This window comes from Camelus bactrianus, chromosome 10 (genome assembly GCF_048773025.1).
Source record: "Camelus bactrianus isolate YW-2024 breed Bactrian camel chromosome 10, ASM4877302v1, whole genome shotgun sequence".
Lineage (NCBI taxonomy): Eukaryota > Metazoa > Chordata > Mammalia > Artiodactyla > Camelidae > Camelus > Camelus bactrianus.
In genome coordinates, this window is record NC_133548.1 from 48,214,792 (window position 1) to 48,230,671 (window position 15,880).

Consider the following 15,880-nt stretch of genomic DNA (forward strand, 5'->3'; position numbering starts at 1 on the left):
TTTATGTAAACAGTCCAAAACTGTTAGAAATATAAGCTGTTTTCAAATTTTACACTACTATGAATCATGTTGCTATGTACATCTTTGTGCACTTTGCATCATTTCTTTAAGTTGGATTCTGTGGAATTCTACAAGTGGAACAAGTGAGTCAAAAGACATACATTACAAAGTCTCTTGATACATGGTATTAATTCATGTCAATACTTCTTTTACAGGGCATTTTGTGATACATTATAATCAGCAGTGCCTCTCAAATTGTGAGAGATTCAAGTGCGAGACTATCTCATTTATCTTGGCGTTCCTAGTGCCTAGCTATCACATTGGTGTTTAATAAATATGCATGTATTCTAATTAAATGAGTCTGAACTATCAGCTAACAAATCCGGCTTCTTACAACACAGAAAACCAAAGCAAAGCAAGAGAACTTCTACAAGCTCCCACCAAAATCTATCCTCCAATCTATGTGTGTGTGTGCCTTATATTCTACCTCTGGTCTTACTACTATGGAGGAACTGTCCTTACTCCCCAAACTTACAGCTATTTACTAGATTCCACTCTTTTCTTGTCTACAAGAAGATATTATACTAGAATTTGTCAACTTTCTAAAAACAAAATCATTCTCTTATGTAAGAATCCAGCTATTAATGCTTTACTATATCTGCTTGTTTTATCCTCTTGTTCTCTGTGTATTTATGTATATGCATATATATTTTTTAAAAAACATTTTTTTCTTAGCAATTTGAGAGTAAGTTGACAATCAGCACATACCTTTAGCCCTAAATATTTCAGCATTGTGAATTTCCTCAAAACAATTATGTCAGATGCCCTAAAATTTACTCCTTGGACGTCTTCTCTACTACAGTTACTCCCTTGGTGATTTCATGCAGTCTTACGGTTTTAAATACCATCTATATGCTGATGACTCTCAAACATGTATCTAGCCTGGACTACTGCTCTGAACTCCATACTCATACAGATAACTGCCTACCTAACACGTAATTATCAGGATAACTAAGCCATTCTAAACTTAAAATGACCAAAAGCTTAAGTCATATTCCCCCTAAACCGTCTCTTTATTGCAGTCTCTTCTACAGTCAGTTAATGACAGTTATTCAGGCCAAAAATCTAGGTGTTATTCTTGACTCCTCCTTCTCCCACATCCCATATTCCATCCATTGATATATATTCCACCCTGACAGTTCTATCTTCAAAACATATCTGAATTTGACCACTCATCAGCACACAAGCTACTACTCTCCCAGTCCAAATCATCATCATTTCTTGCTTGGAATAAAGTCTGGGTTAGCCTCCTCACTTCTACCCTTACATATTTTCAACCTATGAAAAGTTACTCCCTGCTCCCTGCTCCAACTGCCCAAACATTCAGAAAGTCTACACTTTGCAATCTATACAACCTGGCTTTCTTCTTCTTCTTCTTCTTCTTTTTTTTTTTAACTTAAACTCACTGCCTACTACTCTTGCCATCATTGTCTTTATCAGCTATATAGGCCTTCTTGCTCTCTTTCCAATAAACTAAGTGTATTTCAAACTCTGTGATTTTGCATTTTCTGAGCCATCTGCCTAGGACCTTTTTCTCCTCAAGATATCTGCATAGTTAGCTCCCTTACTTCCTTAGTGTCTCTACTCACAAAAGTCACCACTCATCTTCTTGGTGAAGTCTTCCATTGCTATTCCATCTAGTATTTCAGACTCACCCTTGACATTTCATATTCCTTTTCCCTGCTTAATTTTTACCCTTAGCATGTATCAAACATGTATTTTTTAAAAAATCTATTTACTGCCTGGTTTACTCTCTGGAATAAAAGCTCCTTGAAAACTTGTCTTTTTTGCTCACTATCCTAGAGCATCATATTCTGAAACATAACTGATCCTTAATAAACATATCCTGAATGAATGACTACTAGTCTATAAATCCTGCACATGAAGGATTCCAGGCAGAAATCTTTTCTGGTTTTATAACTATGTCATCCCAATAAAATGGTTGAAGATTAGCTTTAGCAATGGTTCCAACTGCGGTTTGAGTTTATCAAAAGCACCTAGAAAGATTCTTTAAAATATAGATTCAAGGGCCCTACTCTAGACTAACAGAATCATGGTATCTGGAAGTAGGATCAAAAACCTTAAAAATTTTAAAGTTGTCCATGATCCTTTATAGTCAGCCACATTTACGAAGTGATTCTCAGGTTTGAAACATTTGGGAATCACTGGGCTACAGAAGAAAGAGTACTGAGCATCTAGGTAATTATATTGAGACAATGAAGCAGATGTATTCTGGCCTTTCCTCCAATATTTTACAAGAAAAGTACTTAACTGTCAAAGAAAGTGATAAAGTCATTTAACTTTGAATCATTTTTATCAAAACTTTTTTCTGATTACACAAGTAATTATTTTTTAAAAGACGAATAATTACAATAAACTCTTCTATACTCTCACTTCCTTCCCAAAGATAACTACAGTTAAGTTCCATGTATGCTTATGTAGATTTGTTCTAGGCCAAAGAATATGAATATATCTCTATATATCTACTATCTTATTTTTTTTTTAACCCGAAGGATATCATGCTATATATACACTGATCAAGTGTATTTCTAACCTTCATGTGTTACACAGCAATAAATTCCTCTCATTCTTTTTAGTGGCTATAAGAATTTCATTTACAAAATGCTACTACTAATAATAGACATTTAGACAGATTTTAATTTTTTAATATTATAAATAATGTTGCAATAATAATTCTATATACTCATCTTTTCACAATTCTGTGGGTTTATCTGTGGAATAAATTACTGGAGGCGGATTTGAGTCAATGAGTATTTTAAATTCTGATATTATTAAACTGTTTCTCCCCAATATTGTATTAATTACGTTTTCAATATACAAGAGTTTTTGTTTATTCAGACTCTTGATGATACTGTGCATTATCAATCTTCTGAATAATGACTGATATAACAGGTGAATATGATCTTTATATTTATGTATTCAAACTTATCAATCTTTCCCTTTATGGCTTCCGCATTCCATGTCATGCTTATAAAAAGCCCCCCACTACCAAAATATTTTCTTTTAATGCTTTTTAAAAAAATTTAAAACTTTTATTCACTTAAAAATTATTCTGGGGGAGGGGAGGGTATAACTCAGTGGTAGAGCACATGTTTAGCATGCACGAGGTCCTGGGTTCAATCCCCACGACCTCCATTAAAAAAATAATAAAATCAATAAATAAACCTAATTTCCTCCCCTCCACAAAATAAAATAAAATAATGAATGAACAAGGCTCTAATTCTTTTAAATGTGAATAGCTGAAGGGCAATAGTCTGACAGAAAGTACTAAGATGGTAATTCTAAAGCAATGGAGAAATATTACCTGAAAGAAAAATTGTAAATTCTTAAATTAAATTTGTAGCATTTCTGTACTCAATTGAAATAGTACACAATAAAGGAATAGATGCTTATAAGCACCCTTTTAGATAACTCTGGCTATAAAGGGAAATTCAGATATATAATATTTTCTTTAAAAATTAAGGTATTGAGGGGCTCTCCACTAAAGAATATATACCTACTGACCTTCAAATTCTCATATTGAAGATAAATAAAATAGTGAAATTTTATATGACAGCAAATCCAAAAACGTCAGAAAATGATTATCATAAAGAATAGATGAAGTCATACGCTGAATTTACTTTTAAACTAAAAAAGCTTTCTTGCCAATTTCAAATGAGGTACTATGGGCAGAAGTGGGCTTAACACTTTCACAAGCTTTGGAACATGCCAGATTTCTTCACAACATTTTAATTAATAGCACAAGTTCGTTACCGAATTTCAATATCTAACTAATGAATAAACAATAAACAGTAAAAGCTTCTAGTATTAAATAAATGGTCAAGACTATTTAAAGCATAAAGAATATCCAGTAGATCACTTAAGAATGCTAAAAGCAGATATCAAGCCACGGGTTCTACTGTGAATGTTAATAAATTTTGCATCCTGTGACTTGAATGTAGCTTTGCTCATTTGACTAAGGTATCACAATCAAGCTATTCAGTTCAACCTCACAGTCTGGCTCAATTATACAATTAAAAAGAAAAGAAAAGAATAAACTACACCACTGAATTAAAATGAATATTTATAAGAAGACTACCAAGCATATGCATTTATAATCATTATGAATACTTTTTAAAGATAGGATTTGTTTTTTAAAAACATTTTGTTCTTTAACAGAAAATTGCTCATGTTAATGAGGCCTAAAAATGTAAAATAGTTATTGGCTTCATCTGTCAACGATCTTTTCTTCCCATGTAAAAAAAAATCTTGCACAAGAGTTATTTACACATGGGCTTACATAAAACAAGAAACTTATTTTCCTTTCAACACTGAGTTTAATGTTTTACATTTCTATTTCAGGTTCCCACACTAAAGAAAAGAGGAGGTATAAAATTAAAGATTAAACATGTCTCTTTTTAAAACAGTTCTTCACTAACAAAAATAACAGGCTGCTTAACAAAGAAACCAAACATTCCATATACATACAAAATCACTCCATACCTCTTGTCAGCAAGATCTGTTTTATTTCCTACTAGCATGATGATAACATCACTTCCTCTTTCTGTTCTGACATCATCAATCCATTTTGTAGTCTGCTGGAATGAGTTAACATCTGGTATACAGGAGGGCAGATAGAGAGATTAGTGTTACTGCAAATGCCTCCCCAAGTGATGGACCAAGAAAGCAAAGAAGAACAAAGGAAAAAAAAAAAAAAAAAAAAGAAAAGAAAAAAGCACTGGAAATTGGAAGGGGGCTGGCACATTAGGATCCACCTTTATGTGCCTGCAACATAACTCCATTTTATCTGAGTACAACTCTCAGTGAGCTAAACAAATCACAAGAATAAAATCCTCAAGGTTCCTTTTATAATAGTTTAAAATTTCTGGACATGACCAAATGAGTACAATGTACTTACTATATGCAATAGAAAAAAAAATCATTTTAAAATGTAAAGACAGCTATGGCAGATAATATGGTGTCATGTTGCCACAATGCTTTTTTGATTACTTACACATATATACCAAACATGACAAAGAAAGCATCTCCAAAAAGTTGTGTCAGCCAGTAAGTCCCAACACATCCAGAAAAATCTGTAAAGCCTTTAAACAGCTTTCAACACCACTCAGTTTGCACTGCTTTTTCAGTTTGTGATCACTTTAACTTGATGTTTATTAATTTAATGCACTAGAATCATTTAAAACAAAATCCATCTTTTCTAGCCCTGGATTCTAAGCAGAGTACTTCAATACATTTTATAGCAGCTAAAGAAAACAATTTACTAATATTTTAGCCACATATGCACAAATTTTAAAGAAAAATATACCTGGTTGATTTGGTTAAAGTAAGCACAAACATTTTAAAGCTGCAAAACTTGTCAAGGCACAATAATGAACATACATTTTTTTAAACAAGTAGCAACCCAAAGTAAAGCTTCAAGAAAAGATTGATTGCATTTGGCACCTAACCAAAAAAAAGTCTGAGTGCAAACTTCCAACTTACAATTCTGCCTTTGCAATTATTAAGTAGATAAGCCTTTTGGTTGAGCAAATATACAAAATGTACACTAATAATATTAGTAGCTCCAAATCAATAGTTTGTTTATAAGAAATTTTTTAAAGAAGTCCAAAATGTGGTACTATCTTGGTTTACCTATAAATTATAGAGCAATATATGGAACTCTGCTTAATATTGCCTAATATAGCATAAACCAATTTACAAAGACAATTTTAATCAGAGCATTTCCCGTCTGTCACAAATGCTCCATTCAAAATTTACAGTCACTTAAAATGCCAAAGGCATTATTATTCAGTCTTGAGGGAAAAGAAAAAGGAAGACCATTTCTTGTTTTAGTCTCCCATTAAAATTTTTTTCTTGGAGAGAAATTACAACGTAATTTGTTAGCAACAAAGTAGTCAGTCATAGAGTCCAGATATGATTCAAATGAAAATGGTTAATAGAAAACTGCACATTATGTTTTCTCTGCCTTCCTCTATAGAGGATGCTAGATGGGGAAAGCAGAGAAAAGTTGGCTAGTGGAAGCTTTTAACAGCCTCAGCAGAAGTCTTGAAGGATTCGGAAAACTTGGCAAGAGGCTTAAATGCAGATAATTTTATTTTAGAGAAATCTGACGTCATGTTAAATGAGAAAGGAGTGTTTCTTTCAACCATAATTATGGTGTCGCTTAGGGGTAACAGGATACTAAGAAAATCTTGGAGAGGATACATAATTGGACCTGAAAGAAAATATCCAGGGCAAAAAACCTGGCATGGCAGAAATAAAGCACATTGATACAAACACCAAAGCAAATATTTCTGACCTAGCTGGTCTGTGATAAGGTTTGCTAAAACTCATTTTTACATGCCAGTATAGAAAACAAGCACAAGACAAGAACATGCATGCAACTAAGCTAAAGAATGAAAGATTAGAAAGGCATAATTCCCCCCCACTCACTTGTGATATCATAAACAACAACTGCCACAGTGGAGTCACGAATGTAGCTAGGAATCAAGCTCCTGAACCGCTCTTGACCTGCTGTGTCCCATAATTGCAATCGTACCTAACAATAAAATCAGTCAAACAAGCAAGAAAAATAAGAAAGGTCAACCCGTTGCAAAATACCTACTTGTGATATCGTAAACTACTACGGCTGCAGCAGAATCACGGATGTAACTGGGAATGAGGCTACGGAAACGTTCCTGACCCGCAGTATCCCACAGCTGCAGCCTGATCTGTGGGATGGGAAAAAATAAATAAAAAAAAAAAACCAAAAAACCAAACTCATACTAAAAAGAAAAAAGAAACAATGTATTTTAAAGGGGGGAGGGTAGCAAGGAGGTGAAAAGGAAACTCATGCAAAAGGTTGCAGGGATGTGAGGAATGAAAATAACAAGTCCTTTCCTTTTTCAAAAGGAAGTAATACTCAAATTTTGCTTGATCTGAAGGTACATAACTCAAAAAATGGCAAAAGGAAAGATTTCACAGAATCATAAGTACAGTTTCCTTTTTTTCCTTCCCTATAACCTCTCTTTGAATCCAGACTGCAAAAGCAGACGCTGTTGATGTTCAAACAGTGCGCATAAAAGGGAAAAACAAAAGTAAATGTCAATGAGCAACCCAGGCTATAAGACTAAAGGAAATTAATGCTTCTCTGAAAGCCTCTCTGAAACTAAAATAAAATGTCTCTTCTCTATTGGGTCCAGAACACTCTGAAATTGGGTCTCCAACTACCGTACTTATGTTTCTCCCATACATTTCTTCCTAGAACATTGTATATAACCTAACAAAAAGGAGAAATACCTTTTTTGTGACCCTACACAAAAATGTCTTTACATTCTTACTTTTTCACATCTACATTCCAGGAAGCCTAAAAATAAGCATTTGGTTCTTTTTACCATTATAAACCAGTATACAAGTTTTCAAATTTTAAGAAATAGAATGCTATATATTAACAGATAAAAGAGAACATTCAAAAGAAAAAAACTCACAAACTTATAAGAAACAGCAATACGGATAAAATAATGTTTTTTGGGGATAGGTCCTGAAATAATGCATTGAAGACAGTCATTGTTTAGGTGGCAGGAATCTCTTCAAGGGAAAGCAGGCTAGAATACAGAATATAATTATATTGCACTAAAAAGGAGCATCCAAAAGATGGAAGACCAAAATCCAACATGTAAATACACATTGTTTTTTCTATTCACAGACAATTTGGTACATATCATATTCTGACAAATAAAACCTTGAAGTTCACAAATTGTGATACTCAAATGAAATCTTTTTGAATGCCTCAAGAGTAGTATTCAAAAGTTTTTTAGCAGCTCTAGTTTCTTCATGAAAATACTCTTTTAAATATCTCAATGCTATTTGTTATCATTTTTCCAAATCAAGACCACAAATTTTGTTTAACAAGCCTAGGGCTGGGCCATCAATTAGTTAGAAATAACAGCCTTCTCTCCTTTTAGATTTCACTTGGAGATAAAAAAAAAAAAAAGTCAGAGTGCTAAGTACTATTCACTCCAAAATAACAGTTTTTTTCAAGGCCTGTAAACTAACATTGGCAACTCTGCTAAGTACTTCTTATGGTGACAATCATCGTTTACAACTTTGATCATAATTTTCTATGCTGGAGTGTTGCAGAAAATTGCACACTGAATACATTACTCACTGTTCGATCCTCCAAGTACATTGTTTTTGATAAAAAGTCAATACCAATTGTTGCCTGTAAAACAAAACAAAACAAAGAAGTTAAAATAATAATAGTTTAATGGCATTCAGCAGTTTAAGGTTCAATTGGGAATTATGATTATAGAATAATGAATAAACACATAAACATATCATAGCCAAATAAAAATGGACACAATTTTCAGTGATATGACATCCACCTACTAAGCACTTGTTGTACATTAGAGATTCTTTTAAGCCCTTTACATGATAGTATCTAATCTTCATAGATCTCTACAAAGTAGCTATTAACATCGTTATTTTCCTTATTTTACACACAATACTGGTGGTTGGAGAAGTTAAATAACTAGTCTAAGGATGCAAAGTTTGTGCTGTGAAGTTGGGAATAAAAGTCCAGCTTTTTCCAATATATACTTCTACATACACTTTATGTATATATACTTTAAAGTATATTTTATATACATTAAATTATATATATATTTATATACCTTAAAAATTTTAATTGTGGTAAAAATACCTATAACATAAAATTAACTATCTTAACCATTTTTTTAAAAGACTTTTTTTAAAATTGATGTACCATCAATTACAATGTGTCAATTTCTGGTGTACAGCACAATGTTCTAGTCATCATATACATACATACATTCGTTAAAAGACAATTTTTTAAAGAGCAGTTTTAGGTTCATAGCAAAACTGAGAGGAAGGTACAGAGATTTCTCATATACCCCTTGCTCCCATATACACATAGCATCCCTTATTATCAACATCCCCTGCCAGAGTTGTAGTACATTTGTTACAACTGATGAACCTTCATGGACACTGATGTATCTTTTTAAGATAAGTTTTATCTTTAAATTGTGGTGTATATATATAAATATATATACATAAAATAAAATTTGACATTTTAACCATTTTTAAGTGCACAAATTCAATGGCATTCATTACATTCACAACTGTACAACTGTCAATACTATTTCCAAGACTTTTTCACCACCCCAAACAGAAACTCTGTACTGATTAAGCAATACCATATTACAGTGTATGAATATGCCACAATTTATTTATCCATTCATCTACTTATGGACACTGCTGGCTACTATGAGTTCCTGTTTTCAATTCTTTTCACTATATACCTACAAATGAAACTGCTGGGCTATATGGTAATTCTATTTAACTTTGTGAGGAAATGACACACTATTTTCTACAGCAGCTGCACTATATAAATTCCCACTAGTGATTTGTGAGAATTCCAATTTCTCCACATCCTTGCCAGTATTTGTTATTTTCTCTTTTCTATATAATCATCCTAGTAGGTGTGAAGTGGAATGCTACGTGGTTTTCATTTGCATTTCTCTAATGACTAACGATGTTAAACATCTTTTCATATGCTTATTGGTCATTTGTATATCCTCTCTAGAGAAATGTCTATTCAGTCCTTTGTCCATTTTTAAATTGAGTTTATCTTTTTTTTAAATTGATTTGTAGGAATTCTTTATATATTATGGATATTAAATCCCTATCAAATACATAACTTTCAAATATTTCCCAATTCTGTAGGTTGGGCCTGGTGTCTTTATCGAAACTCAGTTGTCAATAGACATATAGATTTATTTATGGTGTCTCAATCCTCTTCCATTGGTCTATATGTATATCCTTATGTCATTACCACATTATTTTAATTACTATAGCTTTGTAGTAAGTTTAAAATCAGGAAGTGTGAATCCTCCAATTTTAATTTTCTTTTTCAAGACTATTTTGGCAATTGCAAATTAGGATTGGCTCTTTCATTTCTACAAAAATGGCAGTAGGAATTTTGATAGGGATTGCATTAAATTTGTAGACTGCTTTGAGTAGTTGCTACTGACGTCCTAACAATATTAAGTTTTCCAATCTATTCATCTGTGATGTCTCTCCATTTATTTAGGTCTTCTTTTCTTTTTTTAAGCAGTGTTTTGTAGATTTCAATTACACACAGACTTTTACTTCAAACAAACCAACCAAAAAAAAAAAGGAGAAAGAAAGAAAGAAGCTTCCTCCTTTATCTCAAACTATGTGAGTGTATTTCAATTATGTTTCTCAATTTAGGGCTAAGTACTAATTCCATCTCACAACATTCAATCTGAGAATGTATATTCCACTCTGCTATAGGGTGGGATAATGGGCTTACAAACTTGAAATATTATGGTAGAACATCTAATTGACAAACTTGAGGAATGTACAGGAGTGGTGTGGCTACATTTAAGAAATCTCACTGGTAGAACCTCATTACTCAGTGTGGCTGAGGTAGCTAACTGCCTACACAAATATGTGTCTTCCCCTGCTTCCTTACTAACACAAACATTTATTTATATCCATACTTAATGTATTAAAAATATTACATTTTTCAGTCTTATCTGAACTTTAAACAAATGGGGTTGACTCAGCTGGAAAATGCACTCTTGTTTTTATTTCCCTTTCCTCCTTGTTCCTTCCTGGACTGTGGATACCAGGGCTGGAACTCCAGGAACCATTCGGTAACCATGAGACAAATTTCAATATGAAAGTTATATATTAGATCTTGTTAAACATAAAGTTAGAAGGAGTCTTGGTTCTGGATGACCACAGAGCTGCCACATAAGCCCTAAAACACACTACCTTAAGATTTCTTTTACATGAAAAAAATTTATCATGTCACTTATTAATATTATTTTTTATTTATTATAAAACACAGCCCAAAATAATTTTTAATGCTATAAACAGAAACAAGCATTTTCAGATCTCACAGACAAGAAATACAGATGTTCTCACAATTAGTACAAAGTCAGACTTTATGATAAAATGTACAACAGTCCCCTCCTTCTACTGCACTATCCTGGTTTTGGGGTACCATTCATACCACCGAATTCATAAAGATCAAAATTAACCTGAAAAACATAGCTTGTTGTTGCCCTTCTTTTGAGTTAATTTTATTCCAAGCCGAACTACAACAAAGAAGTTGATCAACTATAAGAATTAAGCCAACAGCAGGAATTACAGAAAGGATGTCTGGGAAACTAAATGTTATCAGCTATTACAGCATCGTGAATGCTACTGACAAGGAATTAATTAAAACTTTCATAAAGGTGGATGAGACATTAGTGTTACTTCTTGCTCATCTCCTTTATGGAAAGGCAGAAGGCAATAATTGCAGAAGAAACCAAAGGTAAGAGAAAATTCTTCATGTATTTTAACTTATAGCATAACTTATAACATATTATTTTAAGTGTTAATTAATTCGTTGGTTGGGGATGGGGATTCTACTTTGTAAAAAACAAATTCAACTGAGTACTTTTACAGGAGTTCACAATTCAAGATTGAAAAATTGCTTATCCAAATGTATCAGTGTCAAGATAATGATGCAAGGTAATTCTTATTTGTTATGGTATTTTATTTAGATGCTCTCCAGTCAGAGTATTGTTTATTAACCCCAACAGCTATTTTATAAAAGATTGTAGATGTAAGTTACTATTCTGCCTGACTTCCTAAAAAGTGATTTGTCACCTGTCTTGATGCCACAGAAGGCAGAGACCCAGAAACATCATGATTTTCCATACATGATTTTTCTAATATGAAAGCAATTAGTTAAGGAAAGTAAGTTTTCCTTTGTACTAAGCAATGATAATTAGTTTCTTTCTGTGGTCCAAACACATGTAAGGTTCTGTTGTCTGGTTGCTGCCTTTTCTAACATGCGAAAATAGAGAAATAATGAGTTGAAAAAGGCAACGACTAGATTAAAGGAAGAAAAAGAGTAGACAAATTAAAGAAGAGTCTAAAATTGAATAACAGAGATAAATAAAAAGAATGAAGAAAGGCAAAGGACCCCAGAAAGAGGATGCTGATAGATTCTGTTTTAGAAGGGAATCCTATTCAAAAATATGTTTATATATGTATTTATGTATGTGAAAAAAATATATGTATTCACACTTTCCCCTAGATATCTTTGTGCCATATTACATAGGACAGAAACTATATAGTCTGTGGGTTTTAAAAACGAGTCATTACAATGAGTATAAAATTTTAGTTATACAAGATGAACAAGTTTAGAGATCTGCTGCATAACATTATACCTATAGATAATACCGTATTGAGTACACTTAAAAATCTAAAAAGGTAGAATCTCATGTTAAGTGTTCTTACCACACTTTAAAAAAGAACCCCCTCTCTGCCCCAAATAAAATGACAGTATTTCTGGGAAAAGAAAAAAAAAGAAAAAAAGTCATTAAAAATTAAATAAAATAAAAATATAAATCAAACACTGGATCAGAAAAACAGTGCATCCAGTTATGGATTTTGTTTCTTTTGATAACAAACTGGAATTTTGTATAGAACAATCTAGAGCTTTAACTTAAAGAGGTTAAGAATATATTTGATCACCACCACTACCATCTTTCTGGACAAGTTTAATAAAGTGTCTAAAACCCACTGTTTTATCTATGCCATCCTGAACTTGTCAATTTGTAACAGTCTTTGGAACAAGAAATCCTCCTTTTTAGCAATGAGACTAGCTCTTCAATTATTCATTTCAGAAATCTTTCTGTTGTGTGAGGTGGGGGTAGGGAATCTTCAAATGATTCACCGAACTCTTCACCTAACAAAGTTGGCAGCTAACCACATACGGTCAATTCTTCATATTCAAAGTTAATACTTGATATACTGTCGAGCTGCTTTCTCTAGGTAAGGGTGTAGGGTGCTGTATCATCCAAATTTTCTTGTTAGAGCTTAACTAGTATGTAGAACCTTACCTAATTCTTACAAAAATTTGTAGCTCACATTGTTAATCAGTGTCTCCTATTAACGGCAAAGTACAGTATTTTTACTTCACTAGCAACAACTTTTTCACAAAGAATCAAAAATCTTTCCTTATTTGTCAAATGCTATATAACCTCACCCCATCAACATCACTGCCCTTATGTACATCTGAATGATAAGCAGCAATAGTCTAAGTGCATGTATAGCAATGACACTTTAGGTGTGCCTGAAAGGTCTTAATTTCACAGAGAACTAAGGTATAATGAAATACTTCAGAAACATCCAGAGAACTCCAAATATAGGCTTTGGTTCATAATTCTTTAGATTGAGACTCTGACCCTAGTTCAGATTTTTTAGCCTATGGTATTTTGTTCTACTCCCAAATATTCTAGCTTAACACTCTCAGGAATTTTCCATGTACGGTTCAATGATATCAGTATTTTCTTCAGTATACCTGAGGCTGGTATTTATAGTTTCTCTGCTGAAGAGAGACAGAAGCATTGCTCAGAATCAAAATGTATGTAAGACAAGACCACCTAGACGAGGGACCTAGAAAGTTGAGGATATTTGATCTAAATGGGTCCAGAAGAAACCGAAACACTCCTTGCTGACGGAACTATTTTTCATTTCTAAACTCGGTCTTCTCATAGTGTCTTAAGAAGTGGCTAAACCATCTCCGAAATATTCAAGAATATAAAAATATATATACAGTATATATTCATTAGCTTTTTAAGAAGTGACTTTCCTTAAATTTCAGATTTATGTTTTAGTCATTCCTGTTCTATGAATTTTACGATTTTTAATAAAACAATTAAAAACAAATTCTTTGCAGGATAATGGAAATGTTCTTATTCTGGATTGTGGTAGTAGCTTCATAAGTGTACATATTGGCCAAAATTTATCAAAATCTAAAGAATTAATATTTCTTTACTACTATCTGATTTTAAGAGCTTAACGTGTATTTTGGGTAACACTCCTTTGTCATGTGTGTCTTTTGCACATCTGTGGCTTGTTTTCTCATTCTCTTGACATTGTCTTTGGAAGGTCAGAAGTTTTTAATTTTAATGAAGTTCAGTTTATCAATTGCTTCTTTATAGATCATGCCTTTGCTGTTCTATCTAAAAAGTCACTGCCATATCCAAGGTCATCTAGCTTTTCTCCAATGTTACCTTCCAGTAATTTTATAGTTTTGAGTTTTACATTTAAGTGATTCGTTTTGAGTATAACCTCTGTATCTAGATTCATTTCTTTATATGTGATGTCCAGTTGTTTCAGCACAATTTGTTGAAGAGATTGTCTTTGATCCATTGTACTGCCTTTGCTCCTTTGTCAAAGATCAGTTACAAAACCTGTATTTACATCTCAGTTCTACCACTTAGTAGTTGGATGATTTTGAACAAATTGTACAAATTTGGACAAACTTTTTCCTAGAAAAGAATGCCGAAGTTTTTTAGTTTTTCAAGTCTTCAAACCAGAAGGCATATCCCTGAAACAAATATTTCAATTATGGGAAAATAATACTAAAGAAGGGACAGGACTCAGATTTTAAATTTACCTTAAAAGGTTTCTGAAAAATAAAAACGATTCGATAAACAACCAAGACAGAGGCAGTTAATAACTATGGACATTAACCATTTCTTTAATCAGATTCACAGTTAGTTATTACCAAGACAAATCATTGAAATTGAGTTTTTACACTAACTACACAGTAACACAGATGTAAAATACTTCCATTAAAGGGGACTTTTTATTTTTAATTTTAATAAGACTATATCAAAAAGTTAATAAAGAAAAAGATTTACAATGTAATTAGGGCCTCAGTGAAAGTACTTGGTTTTAAGATTACTAATTTTTTTCTTTTTAGCCTGTTCTTTGGTCTTTTGTTTTACAATTAAGTATTTTAAACTAAGATACATATATGTAACTCAGACATACATATAACTTAGATACATATACAACTGAGAACAGACATCCTTATCTTGTTCCTGATTTTAAAGAGAACACATTCAATCTTTCAACATCAAGTATGTTGATGTTAGCTGTAGGTTTTTCACAGATGCCCTTTAATACATTTAGAAAGTTCCCTCATATGTCTAGTTTGCTGAGTGTTTTTATCATGAAAGGCTACTGGATTTTGTCAAATGCCTCTTCCATGTCCACTGAAAAGACTGTGTGATTTTGTCCTTTATTCTATTCATATAGAGTATTACATTATTTTTTTAGGTTGAATCCGCCTTGCCATCCTGGCACCAACCTATCAATCCCACTTGGTAAACAGTATATAATCCTTTTTATAAGTTACCAGATTCAGTTTGGTAGTATTTTGCTGAGGACTATTGTGTTTATATTCATAAAGGGTATTAGTCTATAATTTTATTTTTGATGTCTTTCCCTGATTTGGGTATCAGAGTAATTAATACTGACCTCATAGAATGAGTTGGGAAGTATTTTCTCCTCTTCTATTTTTGGAAGTTTATGAAGCATTGGTATTGTCCTTTAAAAGTTTCATAGAATTGACCAGAAAGCCATTTAGTACTGCAATTTTCTTTGTAGGAAGTTTTCTGATTGCTAATTCTATCTATTTATTATAGGTATATTCAAATTTTCTATTTCTTCTTGAGTTAGTTTTAGTAGTTTGGCTCTTTCTTGGAACTTCTCCATTTCATTTGGGTTATCCAATTTGCTGGCATATAACTATTCACAGTATTCTCTTATAATCCTCTTTATTTCTGTATGGTTGGTAGTAAGGTCTTTTCTTTCACTCCTGATTTTAATAATTTGAGTCTTCTCTCTTTTTCTCCTGATTAGTTTCACTAAAGGTTTGTCAATTTTGTTGACCTTTTCTAAGAACCTTTTGGTTTCACTG

The 15,880-nt window shown here is 32.5% G+C and overlaps 1 protein-coding gene across 2 annotated transcripts in view; it reads right to left on the minus strand.

Moving 5' to 3' along the window:
- The window catches only part of RAB6A (RAB6A, member RAS oncogene family), a 45,922-nt gene that overhangs the window by 11,242 nt on the left and 18,800 nt on the right, over positions 1 to 15,880 (minus strand). Inside the window, exons 3-5 of one of the 2 annotated variants that reach the window (XM_074372606.1) lie at positions 8,228 to 8,281; positions 6,514 to 6,619; positions 4,564 to 4,675 (exon numbers count right to left, since the gene is read on the minus strand). In XM_074372606.1, the coding sequence (XP_074228707.1) occupies positions 4,564 to 4,675; positions 6,514 to 6,619; positions 8,228 to 8,281 (272 nt within the window). Of the gene's footprint in view, positions 1 to 4,563; positions 4,676 to 6,513; positions 6,620 to 6,685; positions 6,792 to 8,227; positions 8,282 to 15,880 lie in introns of both variants that reach the window. The other variant, XM_074372607.1, reaches the window with a different exon arrangement.